The following is a 13,580-nucleotide window of genomic DNA, read 5'->3' as shown; positions in this document are numbered from 1 at the left end:
CCTCAATACAGAGTTTTAAATGGGAGAGTCTTATTTCTTATTCTTTCATTTTACCAAATTAAGCCTTTATTAGTGAACTAGACTCCTATAAACACTGTTCTTACAGCAGAGACTCTCCTGGGTACACAGTTGGCCTGAGTTTACTATTATTTTTTACAGTCTTTGAAGGAAGCAATATTCTCAACACACATTTGACTGATAGTATAAAAGCTAAATTACTTACAGATTCTGATGGCCGTGGGCCAGACAGTGGAGCATAATTAATTCTGTATTGCTGTACTGGACCTGGAGCAGGTTCCCAACGGACATTCATGCTGTTTGGTGTGGGATTGTAAACGTGAATGTTTCTTGGTGTTCCTCTCTCCACTAGATCAAGGATGATTTAAATCAAGTTTTAAAAAGTTGCTTGTGTAAGTTCAATTTCTACATGAATCTGTAACAGCGCCCAAAAGAAGCTGAAAAGCACCACAGCCCAAGATAAGCACACTACTTTTGTTAGCCCAAAATTTACAAAGCTAAGAATCTCCATGTTTTGTCTTTCCAAACTTCCATACAGGCAGCAAAGTACGTGTTTGTACTGCAAATTGAAGGTAAAACACTTTGTGTTATATCATAACATTTTGTTATCCTATTGTTGATCAGATATGCATGAAAAATAACCACAAACTACACATTTTAGCTCGAGCTGACATTCGTATCTCAAACTTCCTGGAAATTTTTAAGTACATGGTATGGACATTAGCATGGATTAACACCAATATTCTCTGTTCACGAGTACTTCTACTAGCACTACTATTAAAATTTTACTATTCTGTGAAGTAAGCACTAAGTGTGCTGCACAACTTTGGAGATGAGCTTGCCTGAGTTAAATGGAATGAAAGCCTCCACACAAATAAACAAAGGAAACAGAATAAGTTACAAAGCTGCAAAAATAACTAAGCAGGTAAACTTTTAATGTAAAATCAATTTCTAATGATCTGAGACCATTGATAAAAAAATCCTAACATTTTCTTGAAAAGGACTATTTTTCTTACAAGTACGTCCAGTGTCAGAGGTACGTCCACCATCCCCCTCTGGGAAAACTGGAACCACGGTTACAGTGTAAGGTGTGTTTGGTTCAAGAGTCCTCAGGATGATATAGTTTGTATTTCCTGGTACTGTAGTCTACAAATTTAGAAAGAAAGGAAGGGTCAAGAGACTTACAAAAACATGAAAATAAAATCAAAAACAAACAAAAAAATTTCAAGCTATTTTATTTCTCACTTACTCCCCTACCACCTCTCATTTCCAGACTTGATGTAATAAAAACTTTACAAAAGGTGAAGCTTATAAAAACATGGTTTGTGGTGTCTTCTGGAACTGCCTTTCAAGACGATTATGTCTCAGACTTAATACAAAGGAGTTCTGTGTTCTCCTATATAATCCCTTATAGCTCTCTCTACTTTTGGGTGCAGATCCTGCTGTAGTGAAATGAAGTGTAATGAAAGCAGCAGAATCTACAGTGATCTCTTTAATGACTACTATTTAGCAGCTCAGTGACATTAAAACACCACTTTCTAAGTCAAGGAAAAAAAATTACATAACACTACAACATGCTAATAACAAGAGGTAATGAGCGGCTCATGTTAGGAAATAAAACTCCACAGCATTTAAGAGTATTTGTCATCAGTAGCACTTTAGTTGCTATCGAAACAATGGCATTCATATATGACTCATTTCATTAGCACATTAAGTTGCACTGATGAGGAGAAAAGAAATACAACTGGGAAATAATATTTCCCAGTCTGCAGCAAGGGTTTCTTATTTTCAGGATTCTTTTAGCTCTTTAGTAATTAATTTCAGGAGATTAAAATGTGGATTTTTCAGCTTTCACAAATACCATTGAAGCCTACAGTCACATGACTTCTTAGCAGTAAAAATGGGTAGAAATGAAGTCTGCTAACTTTAAACTTTTTGTATACCCTGAAGTCAGCTTTACATTCCCACATAGTGCCCTAGGGATAAAGAAACAAAAAAATTGTGTGTGGTAATAAATCCCATGCTAAGAACTAATCACTAATGGTCAACTATATGAAATCAAACATCTGTAATACATATGGGAGGAACTTTCAGGGAGGTGCTGTACATTTTCTCCAGGGTGGCTGTGAACAGAAAAAAAGCCAGTGCATAGGCAAACAAAACCTACTTCACCCAGCAGCATTTCTCTCAGCACTATCATGAGCTGTAATTTATCTGAGATTGTTAGTGAGATCGACATGAAGAATTTACCATTTCTTCTGCACCTCCAGCTGTAGGTCCATAAAACACTTTGTACTGGCGAGGACTTCCTTCTGCATGATCCCATCGAACATTCAGAGTACTGGTGGTTGGGTCATAAACTAGCAAGTTCTTCACAGTGGTGAGAGGTTCTGAAACAGATCAATAAGATGTCAGACATGTGGAACCCTATTCTCTTCTTTTTGCTGTCACATAACGCCTCTGTAGTGTATCCTTAGAAAATTTTAAAAATAGGTTTAGTAGCTCATGTTAAATCTAATTTATCTGCATCAGTCAGAACATGCCAACCCTATCCAACACCACAAACAACACTAGTTAGAAAAATTTATTCAGGGACACTATTTTGGAATTAGGCAATGAGTTCATAGGACTTTTTTCTTCATTCCTCACCAAACCCATTGCTGTGTCTGACTTTCCATTGCAAACTCATAATTAAAGTAAATGCAACTGAATTAATAATGTTGTAGCTTTATAATTAATTAATTAAATATATTGAAGTGGGTTTTATACCTGGAGTGTCTCTGATAGCAAATCACTCAGTGATTTCTATAGCAGGATCAAGAGAATGCATCAATATAAAATGGTGGAGTCCTAAAGTGAACAATATGAAGGTCAGCCTCTCAAATGAAGGTGCTCAAAAGCACATATATATGAGAGTGACATGCCTTCAGATGCTTTAAGGTGTTTACTACATTATGGCATAAAACAATTAAACAAATTAAAATTAGGAAGAAGTTCCACAGGAAGATTAGAGTTTCTCTCAGCTGTAAAAACTGGGCATCCAGCCAAAGGCAGTGGTCCAGGGTTTCTCTACAGCCAGTAGGCTGACAGTGTTCTTACTTCAGAAACTTGAAAGCCACCAAAGGACAAATGACTACTACAGATGGGATGAATTTCACCACTAGAAAGTTTTCTCAGCTCTTCTGAAAAGCAATACATCGATATTGCTTTGTACCTAACAAGAAGAACTGAAGAAGTTACTTACTGGTTCTGCCTCGTCCTGTCATTCGTCCCCCCTCACCGTCTGCGTACGATGATGACACAGTAATAGCATATGGTGTGTCAGGCTGCAGCTTCTGTATCACCACACTGTTCTGTCGTCCTCCAACAGTAGTCTGCAGCAAAACAAAAGGAAAATATTAAAATTCCCTTTATACTTTCTCTTTTGTGCTACAGTGAAGAACGCAAGCATTTGATGCAGAGTGGAAAACACTGTGATGTATCAAATTCTGCTTTTTTCTTGTGACTGACATTGAGAGTAGACATTGAACAGTAATAATATTTAGTGCATATTGGTTTTAGCAAGTTTAGACACAAAGCCACTATTCCTTAAAATCTCCAAACTTGTATACAACCACAATAATACAGAAATTCCCAATTCTGTACAAATTATATTGTAACTCCCATCATTCTTTGTACTTTTAAGACTATGTGCATGCTTTCAAAGCCTATTCAGCTGAAGTGTTCAGCATAACACTTCAAATCATCTGCTGATGAAGAGCTGACAATGAGCAGGCACTTACACACCTTCACATTTCATAGCAGTAGATTACTTTAATTAACAAGCAGACTATATTAACTTAAAATCAAAGGGTTTTTTTTGTACTCAAGTGTACAAAGCTCCTTTCCAAGCACTAATGCTTTTATCATCCCATCATGGCTGCCTCTACATTTTAGTATCTGATTGCTTTTCAAATCCTGACCCTAAATGATCATGATTCGGTCTCTGTAGTTCTGTGTGGAGTTTTTGCAACCATTTTTTCTGTCTTCAAATCACCTGTGATTCCTCTTGGTGCTCAGGCCATTAAAAGTCAGACAAGGCAATAACCCTCCAGAAATTATATTTCAAATACTTTGGTGGGGAGTATTCTACTGTCTACCCGGTATCTACAGTTTAATAAAATATTGGAGTAACAAAAGAAGACAAGAAATTATTATCATATGACTGCAAGTCATTTGCAAACAGACATTAAATGCCATGAACAGAGTATGAGAGTTCTGTGTGCTCTCCTTAAATGTAGTTCTCCAATTGTCACTGCTTGACTCTATCCAGCGGTAAGCAATTAAGTCTATTAACCATATTCTTTGCACAGATTTCAAGAGAATGATCACAATTCCCTTTTTTTCTCCACCGCCAGCAATTTATTACAGATATTAATTAAACCTATTGCTGTTCCTTATTCCTCTAGTGATTTCTCACTAAAATTGTGTTCAACTGCTCAATATACATTTCAATTACCTCAACCCAAATGTATGTTGTTCAGAAGAGAGTTAAAATAGGTGTGTAAATATCCAACAGATCCTAAAGTAAATATTCCTAGATACACTTCTGAGGATGTGTGATCTCCAATTACAGGAGCCAGCTAAATGAATGTGGTTCTCATCTGAGACTCTTCCTCTGACTCATGTGACAGTAACCACAACAGCCTCCCACTACAGACTGGGACATTTTTAAATATCACACACATCTAATAAACAGTCTGACTGAATTACCTTTCCCAGACTGTATTTCGTAGGCTGCCATAGTCAAAACAGTTCATGCTGACAACACGGGGAATGCTGGTTGATCATAAAGTACCATCTCTCCATAGCATTATAGTTTCTTATCATAGTAAAAGAGTCTAAAATACCTTAAATATTTCATTAGCACGTGTTTTGCATGGATTTCTCATTCATGCTATCTCTGTGCAGTTATACTGACTCTAGAGTGGTGAAAGACAGTCTCAACTGTTCACAGCATGTTCCATGGCAAAGTCTCCTGATAGCATGGGAACCACACTATGAAAACGAAGGAAAAATCTGGACATATTATTGATTGCTGTGACCAGTATCTGTGATTTGTAGCCTTAGATGCTGATTGACTTATTCCTCAACACACTTTATTTTAGTTTTATCCATGGATAAACAGTTGGAGTTTATGAACTCAAAGATCTTTTCCAACCTAAATGATTCTATGATTATGTGATTTTTTAGAAAACAGGATGCATCCAAAGTTGTTGCTGCTCAATTAAGGGTATTCTAACTTTGATTTGAAAGAGGAGAAAAAAGAGGTGAGAGTATCTACTTAATCACTACAAATATAAATCTTCACATAAAAGGGGATTAATAAAGTGTTGTGCTTTGAAAAGAAATTATTCTATTGGATCACTTGCAGAAGGTTGCATTTAAGTTTGAATAACTTTAGCACTTCAAAATTACTTACCGACTGTTCAGGGCCATCCCCACTGATGGGCTGGTAAATGATCCTGTATCTCTGCACTCGACCACTGGCAGGATCCCATTTGACAGTCAAACTGTGTGAAGTTGCATTGTACACCTGGAGGTTTCGTGGGCCACTCTTTGGGGCTGAGAAGCATAATAAAGAAATGAATAAATATGTAGTTCACCAAAGAGCAGAGACAAACGCTTCATTCTTACTTTTAGGGCTGCATGAATGCCTGATCAAGAGCAGAATGTATTAAGTACAGGGGGACATAAACTGTAATGTTTGTAAAATAATAAACATGTGGTAATCTAGTGTTTACTATTCTTCCAAAAACACAATAATATTTATTAAATGATCTCAGCTTTTTAATGTCAACATTCATCACAGTTTAGAAAAAGAGAGCTATGAGTTTTCTTCAATAAAATGGTACCTGGAAATTCAGATTCTTACCTTGTGTAGTGATAGGTACCAAGGGTACTAGGAAAAAAAGAGAAAGAATTTTCAGAATTCTTGTCTGTTCATGCCTTCTCTTTCAATAATTATGAATAACAACATGCAGAATCCCTTTATTTACTTACATGTTCGTTCACTGCCAATGAGCTCATCACTTTCTGATTCATCAGGATAAATGGCAGTAACTGAGACATCATATAAAGTATCTGGATTCAAATTTTCAAAGACCACACTATTCTCATCCCCATTTAAGATAGTCTTGTGAAGAAATTAAGAAAAAAAAAAAAAAAGGAAAAGATAAATAAACAAAACCAAAACATACAAATGAAACAGGCAAACAGATAGTGGGACATAACTGAGTAACATTTTACTCAGTAACATCACTGAACATGGCTGTAAGTATGTGTCCTACACCTTCTCACTGAATTTCCAAGTTATAGGCCATGTATCAATTACATTTCTGAGTTAAAAAAATACACCCTCTGAGAGACTGCCCACAAAAGCATAAGGTGATGTCTGTTCTTACCTCCTGTTTTTCCGCTCTTCCATAGACCCCCCATGTTATTCTGTATAGAGACACATCTGGAGCTCCATGATCCCAAGTACCTCTGAAACTATTCGTGGTTATATCTGTGATTCTGAGATTGACTGGTGCTGGCACAGGCTCTATTATGAGAAAATGAAAAATATTCCACAAAATATAACTACAAAATACAGTAAAACAAAGGATTTATTCAGACAAATAATTTAGAAGATTATATAGAAGATTCATCTCTCAGTTACCATGCTTCTAATGACTACAATCAAACATAGTATAACCCAGTCCACTTACAATAAGCAAATCATCCTTCATAAGGTCACACCATTAGGTCATCATCTGATAAAACAGACCTCAGCAGAGGTCACAACTCACATGCCTACTCAAAGCAACTGAAGCCCTGGCTGTTACATTTTGGAGTTATATAGAGTGAATATGAACTCCCATAGACACACATCAAGTTCCTGCATGAGTTTCTTGCAAATCTTAAAATTCTTTATATAAGCCAAACAAATCGCCACTTATTTAGAAAGAATTCACAGAGTTTAACTGTAGGTTAAGGAGGGAAAATATTATAGCCACTGGGAATAAATATGTAAATAGGTAGAATCAGGGAATTAATCTAAAAATAATTTCTTTGGGCAGACCTTTCCTTTTCTTTCTTTACACACATATTCACACAAAACCACTGTGACAGAGCAAAGACTAGCCCAACAACAAGGGGTTTTTCTTCTCCTTCAAACCAGATGGAGGGGCAGCGAAAAGGTAAAATTACTCTTTTCTATTGTAGCTTTTCTGGTTAACTATATTCTTAAATCCTAAGCCTTGATCAGGATGAGAACTTTCTTGATGGCTGCTTTCTCCTTTCAGTCTTTCACATCTCTTGCATGGAGATCAGCTCTTAGAGCTTGTGCAGCTCCATTTCCTTGCCTCTATTTGTTGATTCAAATGCTGCCTTTATTATTCTCTAAAAGTAAAGGCTGCTTTAGCATTCCATGATGCAAAAACTCTCTTGGATCAGAGAAAGGTGGTGTCTAATCCTCTCGTATATGGCCTAGCTTCTTATTCACTTGCCTAGATTCCTGTATAGACTTGCTAAACCTTTTTTCTGTCCTCACATTTTCTTACCAATTCTACACTTACATTTCTCCTTCAGTCTTTAAATAGAAATAGTTTTGCTTCTGTGGCTCTTCACCTCTCTGCAGACTGCAATGTCTGTGTTCACTGCAGTAAGACGCAACTCATCTAAGATTCCTGTGGTTTATTATATTGCAAATAATGCTACAAGTGCAAATCAAGTATTTCTCAGATTAAATTAGAGCTCCACCTAAACTCAATAACGTGTTGCAACACACACCACTTAAATCAAACATAAGGCAAAAACAACCACAAGAATGATTATTAGGAAAACTTACGAGTGACAGCTTCTGCATTTGTTGGTATAGATTCCCCTTCGTCATATACGGCAACAACTTTTACATTGTACAGTGTTTGGGAGGAAAGGTCAGAGAGAGTAATGCTCGTTTTGAGTCTGTCAAGTTCCACCTAAGAACAAAAATAGTGACTTAAAGGATTGTAAATTTCTCTATTTCTTACTCTGCATTTGGTCTAATGGCAGCAATTTCTGCACTGAAAAACAAAGAAGTATTCTGCGCTAAGTTTTGCCATTTGCCTATAAATTTACACCTGAATATTGAGTGTTCTCTACTAATTCCTTTGCAAAACATATTATAACAGATACACATAGTACTTTTGGGTCACTGACTGCTTTATTCCTTTGGAAGCAAGGATGCAGGCTGAATCTTTGGAAAATTCTGGTTCCTTTAAAAAGCAAATTTAATTCTCCAAGAGCTGGCTTATGCTTAGCAGCACAATTAAGGAAAGCTTGTACATAACTAAAAGACATCTCTAACAATGCTGATACATGTTCTGTCACTAGGCAAAGGGGCTAACATACCTTTATTACACTATCCTGTCCTCTTAATTGGAAGTTGTTTTAGACCTTAGCAGTATGATATTTAAGCAGAGTATTGAAATGGTATTTACCAAAACATATGGAGATTCTCCAGTCAGTTTAAGGATTTTTCCTCTCTAGAGGAGGAGGAGGAAGGAAGTACTCAAGAAATCTATCTTGTATTCATTCAGTTTCCAAGAAATCAATACTCTCTCCTGGCTGCAATAACTATGAACTGATGTTCTTTATTCTCACTGGTGGGTTATAATATTACCTTTACTATTATTTTAGTAATCTAGTTTCTCAAAATAAAACTTTCCTAGTACTTTAAAAATTTTACCTCCTTTACATCGGCATCATCAGCTATTTTGTATCTTAGGATGTATTTTCGAACTTTTCCTGGGGCAGGATCCCAAACTACATTCATGGTGCTGTGAGTAACATCCTGAATTTTTACACCTCTGGGTCCAGGCAAAGGTACTGCAAAAATAATGATAGTAGTAACTGAATGCTATTCATAGCAGAAGTATAGGTCTCTCACGGGTGGAAGTGAATTCTCTTCATGTCTTTCAGTGAAAGTCTTTTCAGTGAATGGAAGCAATCACTTTCTGACAAATTCATTGTCCTGGGCATTAGATGAGACAGTTCAGAAGCCTATTTTCCCAGCAATGAGCAAAATAGCTATAAACTATGGTAGTTTCATCTTTGTAACTTATGAGTACAATACTTCCAGAAGTATCAAGTGATTAAGACCATAATTTTTGGTGACAATAGCCACGTTTCATCTATGGTTAATGCTTTAAAATTTTAAAGGACATGAAAATAGCCATGCTGCATGCATCTAGACCAGAAGCATGCCTCTGCCAATAGGAAATGTTTAAGGAAAGGTATAAAAAGGAAACCATTTTTAGATCTATTTTTTTCTTGAAATAACATGTTTCTTTAGTAATCTCTATGCTTAAGAGGATGTCTGAATTTGGGAACAAAATTTCTAAATCAATACAAGCAAAATTGAAACCTTTTAAAAACACTGTGATCTCAAGATTTCCTTCATTATTCAAGTAGAAAATTATATTGTTCCCCTTTTAGTAGTTGGACCCTTCTCATTGAAATTGCCTTTGAGATCTTTGGAAAATGTATGTGTTAGAAAATGCATAAAACGTGGTTAAGGTGGTCTTCTAAATGAAACAGATGATATAAAAACTGTTGCATGAAATATAATACAAAATAAGGTGCTGCTGAAGCAATAACAAAGCAAAACTCAAGATGTCCATACACGTCACTTCCTGTGTGGTGAGTGGGTCGCTCTGCATATCACCAAACAATACGTAAGCTGTTAAAGTGTACTCGGTGTTGGGGATGAGATCTACCAGCTGCACCTCATTCACTGATGGTCCCACACGCATCTGCACATGAAAAATAACACACCATGTTTAAAAACTGAAGAAAGCCATGGCAGAAAAGCAAGCAATGATTTAACTTCAAGGGAATTTTGTTTGTGAGATTCACAGTATATTTACAGCTTCCTGACTGATGTCATTGTGTATAATATCCCAGTAAGTTCACTGCACTTCAAGAAGTACATGCCAATCTTTTGGCTCCTATGATAGTCAGTTTTTCTTAATTTATTTTTGGTAGAGTACAGGTAGCAAAGACAAATTTTCTTACCTCTTTCTCTATGGCTGGGACTGTAGCATTCACAGGCTCATATGTTAACAAATAACCAGTAGCTCCATTGAGAGGTTCCCATCTCACTCTCATGTAAGTTGATCCAATGTCATAAACATTCAAGTTTCTAACTGAAGAGATTGGCACTGTAAAATAAAAAATATATATTAACTTATTTCTTTCAGCTTCTTAGTATTTTATATCACAGGTCATACCACTGAGAATATTGCGCATGGGTATTAGGGTATGTTATGGGTAGTAGAGAGGTGATCTGCAAACAGGTATTTAAATTCTTAGTTTAAGAATGAGGTAATAGTCATATCGTTTTGAATGTGGCCACAGATTTTCCACATACACAGCTAAAACTCTTACAAGTCTGAACTGGAATATTTTAATCTTGTTAAAAACAACATTAACTCACTTGAAAATTCTAATATGAAACAATATGACTGGCTTGGGATCTGTACGAAAAGGATTTTCCTCTTGTTTTCTCTATTTCTCAAATTATTAAATAAATGAAAAGTTTCCATGAAACCGTTTCAAAAAGTAAGACTTAATAAAAATTACACACACATTTTAAGGATTTTTGACAAGCCTAATACAAAATAAAAAAGTGAAATGAACAGCAAACATTCAATATTATTAAAGAGGCAGAAGAGTCACCCTATGTTGCATACAGCACAAATATACATGAAATCAATCATGTAGACAGTTCATAGGAGAAACATAGCTGAGTTATAACTCATAGAAGTGGCATAATTGTGTTGATTTAGCTTTTGCTAATTAGAAATAATTCTGTATCATGGTAGCAGGAATAAATTACCTAGCATTAAAATGAAGGAATACACATTTGTTTGTGATCAGATTTCAGGAATTTATAAACTTTATCTTGTAATTCATGTCTGTTGTTCTAGTTTTGTACAGCCATGCTTTCTGAGCCTAGAAAGAAGCTGGGGCAAATATTTTCTATCACATTGCAGTTTAACTTTGCTGAACTCTTCTGGACAACAAGGTCGGAACAGCCAGAGTAACACAATATGGTTTGGTAATTCAAATTAAATATTTTACTTCTGCTAAGAAGAAAATCCATAGTGCTAAAAGTTCTACTGGACAGTTGCCCAGGTGCCAAACTGGCTGTTAACATGTTATTCAGGACCCATTTCTAACTTACAAGTTGTTTCCCTGCCGATCAGAGGTTCACTGCTTTCATCTTCTACCACAGAAAACACATTAACCACATATTCTGTTTCAGGTTGCAGATCTTTCAGAACTGTTGTTCTTTCCATCCTACTTACATAAAACTGCAAGAGAAGCAATGTTAATCACTGTAAGACAAATATGTTTGTAATCTTATCTCTAAGAAAATTAATCATATCTTTGTGCAACTGCAGAAATCAATGACAAGGAGATAAGTCTGGTCCTAATTTTGCATACATTTTGTCTGACAATATAGCATTATTTTTGCAAAGCAAGCTGTAGGGAAATCTCAGACAGACACTTGTTTCAAATTGAACTGGATCTGCTTAGCACCACTTAGAGTGCATTCTGATTTCACACATGGTTTACACTTCTATATCACTAAAGAACATAAAGAACCAGGGAAAAAAGGGCCACTTTGGGAAAAATTTCAAAATCTGGGATAATCTAAATGGTTACAGCACAAGGCACTAGCAACACCTTGCAGAAAAGAAATGCCAGGAAGTAGTCAAACTGTAAAGTCAGTGTGCACTGGAACGACGCGCAAACTTTAATCAAAGGCCAAATCTTGAACTCTCCATGAGACAAATATGAGTTAAGATTTAACAGCCTCAATCAGAGATGGGAAGTTCAAATCTACTAGGTAGGAGAGGCACCTAACTACATTCTCCTAAATACTTCATTTTCCTAAATACTATTCTGTTTGGTTAAAGAGAGTAATGAGCAGTTCAGATTTCCTAGAACCAAGAGTTGCCAGCCACTAGCTCTCTGTGTAGAGAAGTAATAAGCACAAGTTTGATCCTGTGCAATAAACGGTTTGGTGTCATGTTGCATTAATCTAAGCACTCCTTACAACCTTTATCTCCCAGTGTCTTGTTTTCTACAAAGAAGAAAATGCATTAAAAGGACAGGGGGCCTACTCATGAGTATGGTCAGAAAATTTCTGCTACAGACATATTTCAATTAATATATTACAGTAGAATATTAAAATAAAGGAGTTACTAGAAATATCAGACAACTCTTTATAAGAAATATATTTTACTTCTGGATTCATGATATTAAAGCAAATAAAGTAATATATATGCTTCTAATTTTTGTAATTTTGTGTATAATTTACCAAAGCATGATATTCTTGACCTTAGGAGCATTTTTAAGTTACTGTTATGTTCTACTCAGCACCAATTCAGAATGATATTACCATGATGTGGAAGTCCAAGGTTATACTGGAAAATGTCAAAGATGAACATACACTACTAACCTGTTTAGGGCTACCTCCAGAGGTAGGATAATATTCGACTCTGTATCTATCAACACTCTCAGGAGGTGGGCTCCATCTCAGTCTGAAAGAACGAGGTGTCACTTCTGAAATAACTAAATTTGAAGGAGGTGGCAAATCACCTGGAAGATGGAAGCAAATTTAAAAGATTCATTTATATTAGCAGAAGAGGAAAAAAAAACCACTTCCTGTAGTTGCTTATATTTCTTTTTCCTAGGAATTCTTCCAACAGCTGCATGAAGAGATAGCTCACCTTAACACACTCAAGACTAAACAAGTTCCTATTCCACCTTCCAACACCAGTGTTTCATTGAAGAACCGTCAGCTAACATTACTGTTTTACCATGCTCAGCTTTGATTTTGGGCTGTCAGACATTAATACTTGAAAAGAGCAGGGCTGCTAAAATTTTCACTATTGGATGAGTATCATCAAAAAACATGCCACAACGAATAAAAAGCTGACACATTAAGGAAGATACTTCACGATTCTAGGGAGAAAAAGAAGGCACATCCAGTAATGTCATGCTGCGTTAGTTATAACATAGTCACTGCTGGAAGGAAAGGAAGAACTCCTGCAGGGTAGTCCAGGTGGTCTGCACAACTTCCTCACAGCAGCAGCTGAAAAAACAGCCCACAGCTAACACAGTGTTCCCAATAAGTAATAAAAAGGAATTAGCAGTGTATGCACGTAAATGGAAAAAGAATGAAAGAGACTGAAAATGCGACGTACCTGGACCTTTCACACTGTTACACAGATTTGTGGTTACATTATCAACAATGCTAGCCAGGAAGGAGAAATCTGCAACATTGTATGCATGGATGTCATCTGGATCTGTTGCAATCTGCCTCAATTCATTTTCATCTGCATTTTTAATACCTTACAAGAGAAGAAGAAAGCAAAACCTGTCAGAAATTATGGCCATGAAGCACAATAACACGCAATTAAGTTCCTAAACACATTATTTAAATAACCTTTTATGTACTTATGTAGGTGGCCACTTCTCTGCCCGTT

The 13,580-nt window shown here is 36.1% G+C and overlaps 1 protein-coding gene across 1 annotated transcript in view; it reads right to left on the bottom strand.

The window, feature by feature from the left end:
- Positions 1-13,580, bottom strand: part of COL12A1 (collagen type XII alpha 1 chain) — a 100,332-nt gene that overhangs the window by 43,334 nt on the left and 43,418 nt on the right. The window contains exons 21-35 of the mRNA XM_066179676.1: positions 13,299-13,445; positions 12,551-12,690; positions 11,267-11,396; positions 10,096-10,241; positions 9,704-9,833; positions 8,768-8,907; positions 7,889-8,018; positions 6,462-6,601; positions 6,061-6,193; positions 5,933-5,959; positions 5,480-5,622; positions 3,263-3,392; positions 2,269-2,408; positions 1,035-1,164; positions 224-366 (exon numbers count right to left, since the gene is read on the bottom strand). Coding sequence (XP_066035773.1) covers positions 224-366; positions 1,035-1,164; positions 2,269-2,408; positions 3,263-3,392; positions 5,480-5,622; positions 5,933-5,959; positions 6,061-6,193; positions 6,462-6,601; positions 7,889-8,018; positions 8,768-8,907; positions 9,704-9,833; positions 10,096-10,241; positions 11,267-11,396; positions 12,551-12,690; positions 13,299-13,445 — 1,949 coding nt within the window. The remainder of the gene's footprint in view (positions 1-223; positions 367-1,034; positions 1,165-2,268; positions 2,409-3,262; positions 3,393-5,479; positions 5,623-5,932; positions 5,960-6,060; positions 6,194-6,461; positions 6,602-7,888; positions 8,019-8,767; positions 8,908-9,703; positions 9,834-10,095; positions 10,242-11,266; positions 11,397-12,550; positions 12,691-13,298; positions 13,446-13,580) is intronic.

The sequence above is a fragment of the Chamaea fasciata genome, unplaced genomic scaffold, assembly GCF_029207755.1.
Source record: "Chamaea fasciata isolate MVZ Bird 193981 ecotype frontalis unplaced genomic scaffold, bChaFas1.0.hap1 SCAF_3, whole genome shotgun sequence".
In the NCBI taxonomy this organism is placed as follows: Eukaryota; Metazoa; Chordata; class Aves; order Passeriformes; family Sylviidae; genus Chamaea; species Chamaea fasciata.
Note: the sequence above shows the minus strand (reverse complement) of the source record. Positions and strands in the feature narration are given on the sequence as shown.